The sequence below is a fragment of the Sus scrofa genome, chromosome 17, assembly GCF_054392235.1.
Source record: "Sus scrofa isolate SSC_HxYL_T2T_F1_AM1 chromosome 17, Sscrofa_HxYL_maternal_Yorkshire_Landrace_v2.0, whole genome shotgun sequence".
Taxonomy (NCBI): Eukaryota; Metazoa; Chordata; class Mammalia; order Artiodactyla; family Suidae; genus Sus; species Sus scrofa.
In genome coordinates this window covers 70,250,136-70,264,233 of record NC_139399.1, presented here as the reverse complement: position 1 = coordinate 70,264,233, position 14,098 = coordinate 70,250,136, and the positions used below count along the sequence as shown (strand labels likewise).

The following is a 14,098-nucleotide window of genomic DNA, read 5'->3' as shown; positions in this document are numbered from 1 at the left end:
CCGCCGCCTGTTTTTCTCTCCCCGCCCGGGCTCCCTCCGGGTGCGTCTCGGCTCCGCCTTTGTAGTTCGCTCCCTCGCCGCATCCTCCTCTCGCGTCCCTGTCGCGCCCGCGCGCGTCCGCGGGCTCGCGGTCCCTGTATCCCTGCATCCCTCGCCTCGCCGCCCCCGGCCCCGCCCGCGCGGGTACCGCATTGCCGTACTGCAGGGGCGCAGTGCATTGCGCCTGCTCCGTCAATAGGTGGACCCCCCTCCCGGAGAGATAAAACCGCCGGCGCCGGCGCCTCCAGTCCCTCTGGCTGAGACCTCGGCTCTGGGTAAGGACGCTGGGCCTCCGGGTCCCCGCCCCCAGCTTTCTGCAGGAGGGTCCCTTCCCCGGGGACCGGTCCTTAGGGACAGAGACCGGCCGGCCCGGTGCCTGGCACAGCAGCGCTGCTCGCCGCGGAGATCGACCACCCGCCCCGCGCCCCGGGTCCCGGCACCGGGGGTCGGTCCCCTGAGAGGCCTGGGGTGGGGTGGGGGCACCCCGGTGGCGCTTGTTTATGCGGCGGCTGCGCACCTCCTGGGCGGCGGCGATCCGCGGCAGCCGTGACCTTGGGAAGGCTCGGGGGATCCCTGTGGGATTGGGGAAGGGTCCTCAGCGCGGGGGGCTGGGGGGCTGCTGAGGGTGGGCGCTGGGGGTGCCCTCCTTGACCATAGCAGGGTAGGGGGAGGCGGTGAGAAGAGACCCGAGGGGTCCTTGCCACCCTGCCCCCACCGGGGCTGCTGTGTCTACCTGGGGCTGGCCCCCTAGGGTGCCCCTTTTTTGCCCGCTTTCCCTTCCCCAGCCACCTGTCCCCTCCTGGGCTGCCTAGGTTTCTCCTTTGACCTCCAGAATGGGCAGGGGCTGTGACCCTGTCAGCAGAGGAAAGGGGGAGGGGATGGCCCCCTGTCCCCACCAGGCTGAGGGCATCCCTGGCTGGCATCTGCTGAGCTTGGCTGCCGGGGCCAGATCCTCCCTCCTCAGGACAGAGCAGGGACCCCCACCCGCCTGCCCTACTGTCCACCCTGTCCCCATCCAGGGAGGGCCTGAGCTATTCTGGGGCCCTGATCTGGGCACCGCATCACCCAGCCTGAGCTCTGGCCCAGCCTGCTCCCTGGTGCCAGCCTGCCCGGCAGGGACGAGCCGAAGATGGCGTCGTCCTTGTTAGAGGGAGTGAAAAGCACTGACCGTCTCTCCGTGTGGCAGCTCTGGGGTGGGGGTGGGGTGAGAGAGGGGACAGTGTCCCAGCCCAGGACTCTGGGTCGGGGAGCAAGCACTGGGGACAGGGCACGGAGAGCCGAGCAGGGTGAGTCATCTCCTGACTGGTCATGGGGCTCACCCAGCCTGGGTGTCTCCATCTCTCCAGATGGGGGGGTGCCTTCTTTCACGGGGCACGGGGCGGGGGGGGGGCTCTGTGGGCACCGCACAGACATTTACGGCTCTTGGACCGTGTGGGGCTGCCCCCCAGCTCTGCGGGGCAGGCACAGGCTGGGGAGGCTCCCGGGGGCCCCAGTACATGCGGAGCCCTGGCCCCGCCTCAGGACGCGCGCCCCGCCTGTGCAGGCGGTGTCTTTGCGGGGCTCCCCTCCCTCACGGGTGCCTCCCCCCCCCGCCTTGACCCACAGAGTCCCTGCTCAGCACCCCCCTTGCCCCAAGCCAGAGAGCCCCAGGTCGTGCCAGCCCCTCCCCACCGCCCGGGCACGATGGGCAAGGAGAAGACCCACATCAACATTGTGGTCATCGGCCACGTGGACTCGGGCAAGTCCACCACCACCGGCCACCTCATCTACAAATGTGGGGGCATCGACAAGAGGACCATCGAGAAGTTTGAGAAGGAGGCGGCCGAGGTGAGCCCGGGGCCCCCCCTTTGCCTCCGCCGTGGGGATGGGCGCTCCTTGTGGCAGCCCGTCCGCTGCCTCCCAGAGCCTGGGTCACGGCGGCAGATGACCCCTGGGGCGGGGGGGGGGGTGCGGCCTAGAGGCCCCCGCGTGGGGGCTGTGCTCCTCGGAGCGTCCAGATGGGAGTGGCTGGGGGGTCTCGGGGGGCAGCTCCCTGGGGAGATGCTTGGAGGGGGGGATGGACCTGCCCCTGGTGGGGGAGGGGCTGGAGGCGCATATCTGTCCCCCCTCTGCAGCGTGCCTGAGCCCCCAGGGTTGGGTTCCCGTGTCCCCAGGGCTGGAGTCTGGGGCTGGAGGTGGCACTGTCCTCGCTTGTCCCAGGGCTGGGCCAGGACTCAGGGTGGCTATTAATAGCTGATTGATGGGCACCCGGCCCATCAGCTCCATTTTCCAGTGCCCGGCTTGTTCAGGGTGGCACCCTGGGGGGAGGGTCTTGGGGGCCTGGCAAGGATGAGAGGGGCCCCACTGGCTGACCTCCCCTTTCTTGAAGCTGATCCTCTGGTGTCCGAGGCCCCGGGGAGGTCTGCTCTCTGTACCCCTCCCTCCGGCCCCAAGCTCTGGGAGGAGTCCCCTTCGGGGGCCGCTGTGAGGGCTTCCGCGGGGATGACAGGCTGGGGCCAGGGCTGGGGAGGGGCGGTTGCTGGCCTGGGCTGAACCATGATTTTGCAGACAGTGGGGGTGCTCCTGGGCCCCAAAGCTGTGTCTCTCCTTCCCTGCGGGGCTGAGGGTGTTTGCAGGGTGTCATGCAGGTCTGGCAGGGCCCTAGCTGGGCAGCCTCCCTGGAGGCTGAGCCCTTCCGGCGTGGCCCTGGCAGGGCAGTGACCGCAGCCCGGCCCTGGGCGTGGGGGTCTCGCTGGGCACAGGTGAGGGCCAAGGGCTGCCAGGCCGGCTTCCCCTGTGCAGGTGGGGCCGGGAGGGGAGGAGGAGCCTCAGAGCAGCCAGGGAGCTTCAGCCGCTGTAGAAAGAGCTGGAAGGCAGGGCCCTTTCTTGCTATCTCATCCGATTTCTTTCTCTCTTTTTACCTTAAAAAAACAAATCACAGAGGCGCTTTTTGTTTGGACAGCCTGAAACCCAGGGGTGTCATCGGCTGACCCCAGGATCTGGGTGCGGGGCAGGGGGAGCCGGCTTCGGATAAAGGGGAGCCCTCAGCCAGGGGAGGGCTGCAAACCGCCTGGCAGCTAGCTAGCTTCTCTCCAAGAGCGGCTCCCAGGCCCTTGCGCCCCCTGCTGGTGGGCGCTGGAGCGGCTCCCCTTTAGGCGGCAGGAGGCTGGCAGGGGGCAGGGCTTGGTTGAGGTCAGGGTGTCCCCCGTCCCAGAGTCGGGTCCGGGGTCCTAGGGCCGCGGCAGGAGCGAGGGGCCTCTCTGCTGCGACTCGCCGCTCCCGCAGCCCGGGGGGACCTGCTGGCCAGGCCAGCTGCGTTGGGTCCGTCCTGAGCCGCGCCCCCACCCCTCCAGATGGGGAAGGGCTCCTTCAAGTACGCCTGGGTGCTGGACAAGCTGAAGGCGGAGCGCGAGCGCGGCATCACCATCGACATCTCCCTCTGGAAGTTCGAGACCACCAAGTACTACATCACCATCATCGACGCGCCGGGCCACCGCGACTTCATCAAGAACATGATCACCGGCACCTCCCAGGTGGGCGGGGCCTCGGGGCCTGGGGGCGGGGCGAGGGCGCCCATGGGGGGGGGGGCGGAGCCCGCGAGCGAGCCGCAGCTGGGTCTCCTGTGCTTCCTGGCGAGGCCAGGGGACCCCTCACCTTTGTCGCCCCTCGCCCTCAAAGAACTGACCACGTCTCAGCCGGGCGAGGGCGCCTGTAAGGACAGCCCGCCAGCCAGGCCCCCTTCAAGGTCAGACACAGAGGCCAGGACGGGGGCCCTGGAATGGGGGCAGAAATGCCCCCAGACAATCCAGCGTGGCCAGGGCATCACCCAGACAGACAGACAGACAGACAGACGCGGGCCCTCAGGGGGAGACCCCAGGTGCCAGACTCCCCAGAGGGGCCTGGGCGGGGTCTGCGGCTCACCCTGACGGCCTGCGGGGCAGGCGGACTGCGCAGTGCTGATCGTGGCGGCGGGAGTGGGCGAGTTCGAGGCGGGCATCTCTAAGAACGGGCAGACCCGCGAGCACGCGCTGCTGGCCTACACGCTGGGCGTGAAGCAGCTGATCGTCGGCGTCAACAAGATGGACTCCACGGAGCCGGCCTACAGCGAGAAGCGCTACGACGAGATCGTCAAGGAGGTCAGCGCCTACATCAAGAAGATCGGCTACAACCCGGCCACCGTGCCCTTCGTGCCCATCTCGGGCTGGCACGGCGACAACATGCTGGAGCCCTCCCCCAACGTGAGTGCCCAGCAGGGGCGGGGCTCCTCGGGCCCCTCCCAGAGGGCCCTGGGTCCGGCGGGCACAGACGGGTCTCCCCCCCCCCAGCCCTCCCAAGGTCCCGTGGTGTGGACACGTGCGGTGCCAGCCCCGGTGGGTGTCAGAGCCCGGTGGGACCCCCAGCCCCCTTCCGTTCAGAAGCCTCTGCATCCCCTCCTCTGGCCAGGGCCGCTCCCCGGGGCGGACGTCAGAAGGCAGCCGCCGCTGCCGCCCGCCCCCCATCTCTGGACGCCCCGTGTGGTGGGGCTGGTTCTCACCTTCCCCAGGATCAGGGGCCAGAGGCTGGCTCTCTGCTGGTCAGCTGGGGAGCTGTGGCTCTGGCTGCGGGTGTCCTGAGGACTCGGACTGGGCAGGAGGTGATGAGGGGAGCCTGAGACCCAGCGCCTGGCAAGGGCGCCATAGGACAGCCGTTCTGGCCAGGCTGGGGGAGGCGGGCGTGGAGGGGGCCAAGGAGACCCAGGGAGACTTAACCTGGAGCCCCGTGGTCGGGGTTCCTGGTCGGGCTGGGTCTCACGTGGGACAGGGCCACCGACGGGGGTCAGGGAGGCCAAGGCTGGGGGGTGGGGGAGGGGCGCTACAACAGGTGCCTTCTTCCTCCCGCCCAGATGCCCTGGTTCAAGGGCTGGAAAGTGGAGCGGAAGGAAGGGAATGCCAGTGGCGTGTCCCTGCTGGAGGCTCTGGACACCATCCTGCCCCCCACACGCCCCACAGACAAGCCCCTGCGCCTGCCGCTGCAGGACGTGTACAAGATTGGCGGTGAGTGAAGCCTCTTCAGCTGCCCTCCCAGCCCAGCCGCCGGCTCTGCCCTCAGACCCCTCCTGAGAACCGGCTCTGGCGAGGAGCCTGGGGCAGGGTTATTTCTGCCTCTCCCCCGAGGCTGCACTCTTTCCAGGGGACCACCCACCCACCTGTCTTCATCCATTCATCTGTCTGTCTGTCCCTCTGTCCACTCCCACCTGCCCATCGGGCTGTCCCGCAAGGGTCCTCCTTCCTCCAGCTCAGTGCCCAGCCCTATGCCAGCAGCGGGTGGCACAAGGGAGCCACACGTTGCCCTCGTTGCCCTCCCCCTGGAGGTCTGGGGCCTGTGGGAGACATGATCCACTCCAGAAGGAGAACAGCCATTCATGAGATGGTACAGAACCTTGAGCAAGTATGAGGCCCAGGAGGGCAGCGGTGGGGGCTCGCGGCCAGCAGGCTGCGGCTGGAGATGTCAGGCCTGTGTGCAGACTGGGGGTCCACGCCCACCCGGCACAGAGAACGCCACCAGGCTCGGTAATGCCACACGAGCCGCTGTCACCGCCAGGGAGACCAGGAGGAGCCCCCTGCCGCCGCCCTAGGGGGCACCGTACCTCTTCAGGAATAGCCCCCGAGACGGCAGCACCAGTACTGGGCCGGGTCAATCCAGGGGGACCGGTTCATGCTGCTGCCTCGGAAGGAGAGGCCCCGGAGAGGGGAGGCGGTCCCTGGGGCAGGGGCGGGACCCCTCTTTCAGACGGCCCTCTCCTTGCCCGTTTGCCCCGTGTTATGGGCACTCTCTTCCCGAGTCCCTTCTCCCGGAGGGGCCGGGAAGCTCCCACTTCTGGCCGAATGTCTCGGCGTCTCCCTGTCCCCTCACCTCCTCCATGTGGCCACCCCTCCCCTGCCAGGGCGAAGGGCACCCCCCGCCAGGCCTGCCTTCTCAGCCTCCTTCCTCTCGACGCAGGCATTGGCACTGTGCCTGTGGGCCGAGTGGAGACGGGCATCCTCCGGCCGGGCATGGTGGTGACCTTCGCGCCCGTGAACATCACCACTGAGGTGAAGTCGGTGGAGATGCACCACGAGGCTCTGAGCGAGGCCCTGCCCGGGGACAACGTCGGCTTCAACGTGAAGAACGTGTCAGTCAAGGACATCCGTCGGGGCAACGTGTGTGGGGACAGCAAGTCCGACCCGCCCCAGGAGGCCGCCCAGTTCACTTCCCAGGTGCGCGGCCCGGGGGCCAGAGGGCCGTCTTCCCAGGCAGCGCAGGGCTGTCCTCGGCGAGGCGGCTGCCTGGTGCCAGGAAGGACTCGGATCCCCACGTTAGAGACGGGCCGTCGAGGCCGGGCGGAGGTGGAACCTCAGGAAGAGCCGACAGGGTGACCAGGCTGCCCAGCCTCAGGGGGTCCCACTTCGGTCCTGGAAATGCTGTAATCAGCTTATCGCCTGGGGCCCATCTGCAAGGCTCTCCTCTGTTTTCACTGCGCCTTCTTTGGTCATCTCTTTATTTATTTATTTATATTTATTTATTATTATTATTATTTTTTGTCTTTTTGCTATTTCTTTGGGCCGCTCCCGCAGCATATGGAGGTTCCCAGGCTAGGGGTCGAATCGGAGCTGTAGCCACCGGCCTACGCCAGAGCCACAGCAACGCGGGATCCCAGCTGCATCTGCAACCTACACCACAGCTCACGGCAACGCCGGATCGCTAACCCACTGAGCAAGGGCAGGGACCGAACCCGCAACCTCATGGTTCCTAGTCGGATTGGTTAACCACTGCGCCACGACGGGAACTCCTGGTCATCTCTTTAACGTGACTACAAAGTTTGTCTGTTTTTCTTTCTCTCCTTCTAGGGCTTCACCCGTGGCATATGGAGATCCCCAGGCTAGAGGTCGACTCAGAGCTGCAGCTGCCGGCCTGCCCCACAGCCACAGCCCCACGGGACCCGAGCCTTGTCTGTGACCTACACCACAGCTCATGGCAATGCCAGATCCTTAACCCACTGAGCAGGGCCAGGGATCAAACCCGCATCCTCGTGGATACTAGTTGGGTTCTTAACTCATTGAGCCACAGCGGGAACTCCACTACAGTGTTTAAAATTGGCTTTACTGAGGTATGGTTGAAATACGACAGTCGGGCCCGGGTTTGTCTCCCTGCTCCTTCGGCTCTGGCCTCTGGCCCTTTCAAATGATGCTCTCGGTGTTTATCTTCTGTGGCTTTTCAGACCCTTGAAGACAACCAGCCTCGGGCTCTGTAGGTCTGGGGGCCTGGGCCCCCTGGAGCCTGACCGTTCTCCAGGGTCAGCACCCAGGGCCCCTGGGGTGGGCAGGGCCTCTTCCAGCCTGGTGCCCTCCTCTGGTGCCCACCCGGGGCAGGGCTGATGGCCTCTGCCACTCTGCCCGCAGGTCATCATTCTGAACCACCCGGGGCAGATCAGCGCCGGCTACTCACCGGTCATTGACTGCCACACGGCCCACATCGCCTGCAAGTTTGCCGAGCTCAAGGAGAAGATTGACCGGCGCTCTGGCAAGAAGCTGGAGGACAACCCCAAGTCCCTGAAGTCTGGCGACGCGGCCATTGTAGAGATGGTCCCTGGGAAGCCCATGTGTGTGGAGAGCTTCTCCCAGTACCCGCCCCTCGGTGAGCCGGGAGGGGAGGTGGCGGGCCCAGGCCAAGGGCAGGAGACCCCTGGGTGGGGGGGGGGGGGTGGATCCTGAACTTTGCTGCAGCACTGAGAACTCAGTAGGAGACTCCCGGCCTTGGCCTTTGTCTCCCGGAGCACACGTGGCCCCACTAGGTGGGCCTGAAATGGTGTCCCCTCTGCAAAGGAAGTCCCCTAAGGGAGTGGTCCAAGGCCCACAGCTAGTCTCGAGGCAGAGTCAGACTGACCTCCTGCCTCCAACTGGCCTCCCTCACAGATACCCTAGGATGACCCACAGACCTGTATTGGAGAGCTGCCTAATGCCAGGGTGGGGCCACCGTCAAAACAGCCGAGCGTGTTCTCGGCATGGTTCACAGGCCATTTACTTCTGGCAACTGTGCCTTGACGGAGTCCTATGTGCATCTAAGTAGATGGGAGCCCGTACTCCACCCTGTCCCCGGAAACAGGCGCAGGGAACCCCGTCCCCACCGCGAGGGTCGCAGCCCCAGGGCCTGGGTTGGGGAGGATGCTGCGGGCGCGAGTGCGCCTGCGCGTGGCATCCGGGCCGGCTCTTCACGCCTCCTACCCGCAGGCCGCTTCGCCGTGCGCGACATGAGGCAGACGGTGGCCGTGGGCGTCATCAAGAACGTGGAGAAGAAGAGCGGCGGCGCCGGCAAGGTCACCAAGTCGGCGCAGAAGGCGCAGAAGGCGGGCAAGTGAAGCGCGGGCGCCCGCGGCGCGACCCTCCCCGGCGGCGCCGCGCCCCGCCCTCGGCCCCGCCCCCGGCCCCGCCCCCGGCGCGGCCCCGGCGCCCCGCCCCCCCGCCAGGCGCATGTCTGTACCTCCGCTTGTAAGAGGCTCTCCGTCAGCGACTGGATGCTGGCCATCAAGGTCCAGTGGAAGTTCTTTAAGAGGAAAAGCGCCCCCGCCGCCCCGGCTTCCGCGTCCAGCCTTCGCCACGCTCAGTGTCCGTTTTACCAATAAACTGAGCGACCCCGGAACCGTGTGTGCGCCTGCTGCTGGGGGGTGGGCGGCCCGCCGTGCGGGAGGGCGCGCCTTCGTACCCCCCACCCGGCCCCCCACCAAGCTGCTAGCCCAGCGGCCCACTCGGCACCCACTGGCCCTGCGGCCGATCTGGCCAGGTGTCCACCTGCACTACCCAGGGTGGGCTGTGGGCCGCTGGGTCTGGAGTCCAGAGGGTGAGGGGACTTTGGGGTCCCCCTGTGGGGGGATCCAAGGCAAAGACTGGGTCACTGCGGAGCTGCAGAAGGGGATTGAAAGTTTGGGGGTCTCTCTGAGAAGGGGATGAGCCCAGAGCCCCTCCCCCGCGAGTGGCTCTCACACACACTGTGCTTCGCCCGGGTCTTCCGGCTCCCTGGCTCTTGGAAGCCCAGTCTTACTGCCCCCACCGCCACCCCCGAGCCGGTCACTGTGGCTGGAGGCTCCTCAGCGCGGTCCTTGGTACGGCAGGAACTGCAGCCCCAGAAACCCCAGAACAAGCCCTGACCTTGGTCAGCAAGCACCGGGGGGCTGGCAGGACCACGCCCTGCCCAGCCATGCCTGCGCCCAGAAAGCAGCGGCAGTGCGCGTGCGGGGGTCAGGGTGAGGATGAGCTGGTTCCGACGACGGACACAGCTGCCCACAGCAGGTCTGGGCTGGGGAGAGGAGCAGGCCAGCCACAGGGTCCCCTGGGATTGAGTCCCCTGGGGCTGCAGCAACAAATGGACTGCAAGCTGGCAGCTGAAAACCACATACACGAACCGTCTCAGTCCATACCACTGGGACAGACTCCAGTGCAGGCAGGGTCTGCTCCCTCCAGAGGCTCCAGGGAGGGTCTGTCCTGTGCCTCTTGCGGCTTCTGGTGGCTGCCCAAGTTCCCTGGCTTGTGGCCACATTCCTGCAACCTCTGCCTCCACGGTCGCATGGGCTCATCTTCTCTGGGCCAGTCTCCTCTGCCTCCCACTTATAAGGACGGCCCAGGGCCATCTCCTCATCTTAAGATCGTTAGTTTAATTACCTCGTACAGCGCTTTCCTGCCATATGTCACACATTGCAGGATCCAGGAACTGGCACCTGAAATCTCTGAGAGCCAATGGAGCCAACTGCCCTGGTGGGGGGTTGGGGCTGGGGGGGAGGGTGTGGATTATGCCCCGAGGAAGGACCAGCCAGGAGAGACAGGTGTGCTCGGCTCAGGGGTGTCCACAGAGGGGCTGCGGTCTCTCCCCGCCTAGTCCCAAAGTGGGGACGGGCCCCTGAAGCCACAGGCAGGGAAGGACCAGATGAAGAATGACTAGATGAGCCGGGCAGAGTCAGATGGGACCCCTTCCCTTGGGTGCTGCTGGCGGCCACAGAGCTGTGTGGGAGGGTCTGGGCTGACCCTCAGAGGCCTCCAAGGAAGGCGGCTTGAGAAGGCAAATACAGACACAGAAACCCCAGGCAAATGTGGATTTCAGATAAACAGAGGATACTTTTTTTTTAGCATAAATAAGTCCCATACGATACCTACACAGAAGGATCTGGTGCTTACCTGAGACTCACACTTGATGGTGTGTTTTACCTGGAGGCCCCACCCAAGGAAACCGGGTACCTCCAAGCTCTCCTGAGCCCTGGGCTTCCTGGGCCTCTGCGGGCCACCATTGCTGGCGGGAGGGACCTGGTGTGACCCTGCAGACTCTCCCGGATGCTGTCCTTACACACTTGGCCCAGGTGGAACTGGGTTCCAGTCCTTACACACTTGGCCCAGTTGGAACTGGGGTCCGGTGGGAGAAACCTATCAGGCTGAGACAGGTGAGAGTAAATCCACCTTCCACTGGGGTCAAAGGAAGGCCCCCAGAGAGGTCCCTGGGGGAAGCCTCACCCTCTGGTCCCAGTGGCTCTTGCAAATTTGTCGTCCAGATGGAGAGTGCAGGGGGTGTCGGCCTGGCCTGAATGCCGGGGCTGCCCTTGGGGTGGCACTGCCTGCCCCCAGGTGGGCATTTCTGGGGTGGGGACGGGGTACAGAGCTTGCCATCCTGGAGGACTCTCAGGATGGCATGAGGACAGAGGTGGGAGCATTTGCCCGTTCCCGTCAGAGTCTGAGGCTGGTAGACAGGGGTCCCTGCCGTGGCGGAGGGTGGGGTTTCTCAGAGAATCTCAGCCCCTCAGTCCCCCTCCTGGAGTGGAGTGATAAAGGCAGCCCCAGGAAGGCACAAGCTCCTAGTCTGAGGCCTGGCAGGGACCCTGCACCTCTCAGGTGCCCTGCTCAGTGTGGGCTCCAAGAGGTGACAGGAGAAATTGGGACCTAGCTGATGGGGACACGCAGTAGCTCCCGGTGTCCACGCGGGGGCAGCACACGCAGCCTCCTTTCCAGGAGTTTCCCCGCCGGCCTCACTGCGCGCCCCTGCCTGGCTCAGCACCCTGCAGAGCTGGGGGTGGGGTGGGCAGGGGCTGGGTCTCCCGGCTGTCCCGGGAGCCAACCACACTCAGCGGGAGGGGCTTCAGAGGGAGGGTGGGCACTGCCCCACCGCGGGCCTGGCGGTGGGAAATGTGCCCCTCTGGGGAGGGAGGACTGGGCGGGAAAGGCAAAGCCCCTCATCGCACTCTGGGCAGCGGTTCTCAACCCCTCACAAAGTCAAGCACCACCGAGGTCGTAGCCGTGAACTTCAGGGCCCTGGAAATGAACGCGGGCATGTTTCAAGCAAGAGCACCCAGCACAGTTGTCACACAGCGCGTGGTTCGGAGAAGCCTCTGTACCCGGGCGAACAGGCGGGACAAAGTCAAGGCGCTGGAATTACTGTGAAAACAATTTTGACCTTGAAGGCCTTCTGAAGGTTTCTGCGACCCCGGGGTGCCTGCACGGAGCTTAGGGGACCTCGATCTGGGCAGGGCGGGCGGCCAGGGTGCAGGTTCCCACCCCGGCTCCACCCGCTGCGCGACAGGCAGGTGGTGGGTGGCGGAGCCGCTGCGGTCAGGTGCTCGCAGGCGCAGGCGCTGCGCGGCGGCCTCCTCGGCTGCCACCCTGCCGCTGTCCAGCTCCAGGCGCTGAGGCGGCCCGGTGAGGAGAGTGGGGGGGGCCCCTTGGGTCCGGTGGTGGGTGGGTCCTTCCCCACCGCAGGGCAGGGGGCGGAGTCCACGGGCCTGGGGGCGGGGCGTCAGCTCGAGAGGTGGCAGGTGGCACCACAGTCCTGGGCGGGGGGGGGGTGGGGTGGTGGCGTGCGTGGTGCGGCCTCGGGGCCGGGGACCAGGGAGGGGCACACCGACCGGCTCTCCCGCGCGGCTGGGACTGCCGCGGAGGACGTGTGGCCCCAGAGAGCGACGTCGCTGCTGGCCACAGGGCTGGTGCCTGAGCCCGGGCTCCGTGAGTGGCCCCTGAGATTGGGGCCAGGTCTCCCGCCCTCTGCTGGGCTGGGGAATCTTTTAAAGCGGGATCTGCTGACCCGACTGGCGGCTTCAAGCTGCACTTCGGTGCCTCTGAAAAATTCATGAGTCCTTGGGGCTGCGGGGTCCTGCTGAGTTGGCCAAACCTGATCTGCCCCCCAGCGCCCTCCCCTTGCCTCAAGGCAGGAAGCACCTTCCTTCCCTCCCCCAGGGGCCTGGCGACCCTGACAGTGGCAGTCCTGTGTCTGAAGACTGGCCTCCTTCCAGGGTTGGTCCAGGGACCCGCCGTCCTTACGGGGTGCCGTGGCGGGTCTCCTCCTGGGTGCCTACAGTGACTCCGAGTGGGGCTGTGAGTGGGTCAGATGGCAGGCCTGCCCCTGCTGTGTGCACCCAGCTCCGCGTGCCTGTGTGAGTGTGGCCTTGGTGTGGAAGTGGGCACGTCCGCCTGTGGCCGTGTGGGGTGTGGGGAGGACGTGGTGGGGTGTCCCGGAGCCCTAGGGAGGGGGTCGTGTGCGTGTGTGTGTATACGTGTGCCCCTTGAGCCCGCTTGTGCCTGCATGTGTGTGTGCGGGCATGTGTGTGTGTGTGTGCGTGCGTGTGTGTGCATGGGTGCATGAGCTCTGCCTGCGCTGCTGGCTGGCTGCCTGGAGTCAGGACTGAGCCACTGGGGAAACCCGTGGGCGGCTGGATGCAGGCGGCTCTGGGCAGCTTTCTTGGCCAGTCCTGCAGCCGCCCGAGGCCCTGCTGGGCGGGTCGGGGTGGAAAGGAGTCTGGAGTCCGCAGAAGCCTCCTCCTTTCCTGGCTTCACCTGCTCCTCCTGGTGTCTCTCCGTGGAGTCGGCGGGGAGGAGCCGCGGAAGCCGGGGCAGCCGTGACTGCACCAGGAAGAACAGCTCAGGCGTGGGCACGTGGGCTGTGAGCCCAGCCGAGATCGCTGCCAGCACAGAGGTCCAATCCACCCCGCGTCAGGGCCTGGACCATGGGCCTGAGGTGTGGGTGGGGGAGATGCCAAGACCAGAAGGAGGTGAGCGAGCATCCAGGCCCTGCTTGTCCTGTGTCCACTCCGGGCAGAGTGGCCGGGGCAGAGACCAGACCACGCTCTGGGCTGGCTCTCTGAAGATGCCCGGTGACCTGGTTCCAGCTCCCCAAAGCCATCTTGTCAGGAATGCTGGTAGCCCTGAGGGCACAGGGGCTGTGGGCCTGGGTTGTGTCAGCCATGAGCACTGATGGGCCAGCACCTGGGCCCGGAGAGCCCACCCTGGGGACAAGGACCATGCCAGCTGCTGTTTGAGGCTGTGCCTATGGAGCAGGCTGGGGTCCTGGTGTTCACGGTGCAGCTGCCCAGAAAGCGGGGGGCTGAGGGGCCGAGCTGAGCCTATGGGGGCTTGTAGGACAGGCCAAGGGGGGGCAGGGGCGGGGCCATGCACCCCAATCGTCACCACCCCCCCCCGTGGGGTTTGTAAAATTTCCACAGCCCTCTGCTCTCTCTGACCAAACCTGCCCTCGGAGTGGGGAGTGGGCGGGGCTGGGTGGGTGCTTCACACACCTTTAGGGCTGGGCTCTGGATTGGGTGGCCCTCCCTGGGTCCCGGCTCACGGAGGGGCGGCTGCCTCCCCTGGGATGAGGGTGAGGCTCTGGGGACGCTAGGGGTCTCTGGCATCCTCTCGTCCTTCTCTTTTCTGGGTCTCCCGACACAGGGTCCTCGTCCCCAGGGTCGAGGAGGGTGGGACATGTTGGACGTGTGAGAGTCCAGAGCCAGCCCTGGAATCGATTCATTTATTTTTACTTTAAAGCTTACATAACGCTTACTCATCCAGGCATCGTTCTAAACGCTTCGCCAACCTTAACTCGGGGCACTGTCGTGACAGCCTGTGCTGCGTTCACTATCAGTATCCCCCACACACAGGCTGAGGGACCCAGGCCAGAGGCCCTGCTCCCTGTCCAGTCTCACGCATAAAGTAAGCTGCTGAGCTGCGGACAGAAGCTGAGATTGCCTTGTTCCATGATGCTGTAAAGGTAGGTTTTGTCATCAGCCTAGAAAATAGCGACATGGAAAACCCAGGGTTACCTC

At 65.9% G+C, this 14,098-nt stretch overlaps 1 protein-coding gene across 1 annotated transcript; it reads left to right on the top strand.

Annotated features, from left to right (window-relative positions):
* The first annotated feature begins 256 nt into the window (after positions 1 to 256).
* EEF1A2 (eukaryotic translation elongation factor 1 alpha 2) lies at positions 257 to 8,673 on the top strand. The gene is made up of 8 exons (XM_021077778.2): positions 257 to 314; positions 1,645 to 1,866; positions 3,372 to 3,551; positions 3,960 to 4,256; positions 4,901 to 5,051; positions 5,998 to 6,254; positions 7,437 to 7,671; positions 8,265 to 8,673. The coding sequence occupies exons 2-8, from the start codon at positions 1,723 to 1,725 to the stop codon at positions 8,390 to 8,392; spliced, it is 1,392 nt and encodes a 463-aa protein (XP_020933437.1). The 5' UTR covers positions 257 to 314; positions 1,645 to 1,722; the 3' UTR covers positions 8,393 to 8,673.
* The last annotated feature ends 5,425 nt before the right edge of the window (positions 8,674 to 14,098 follow it).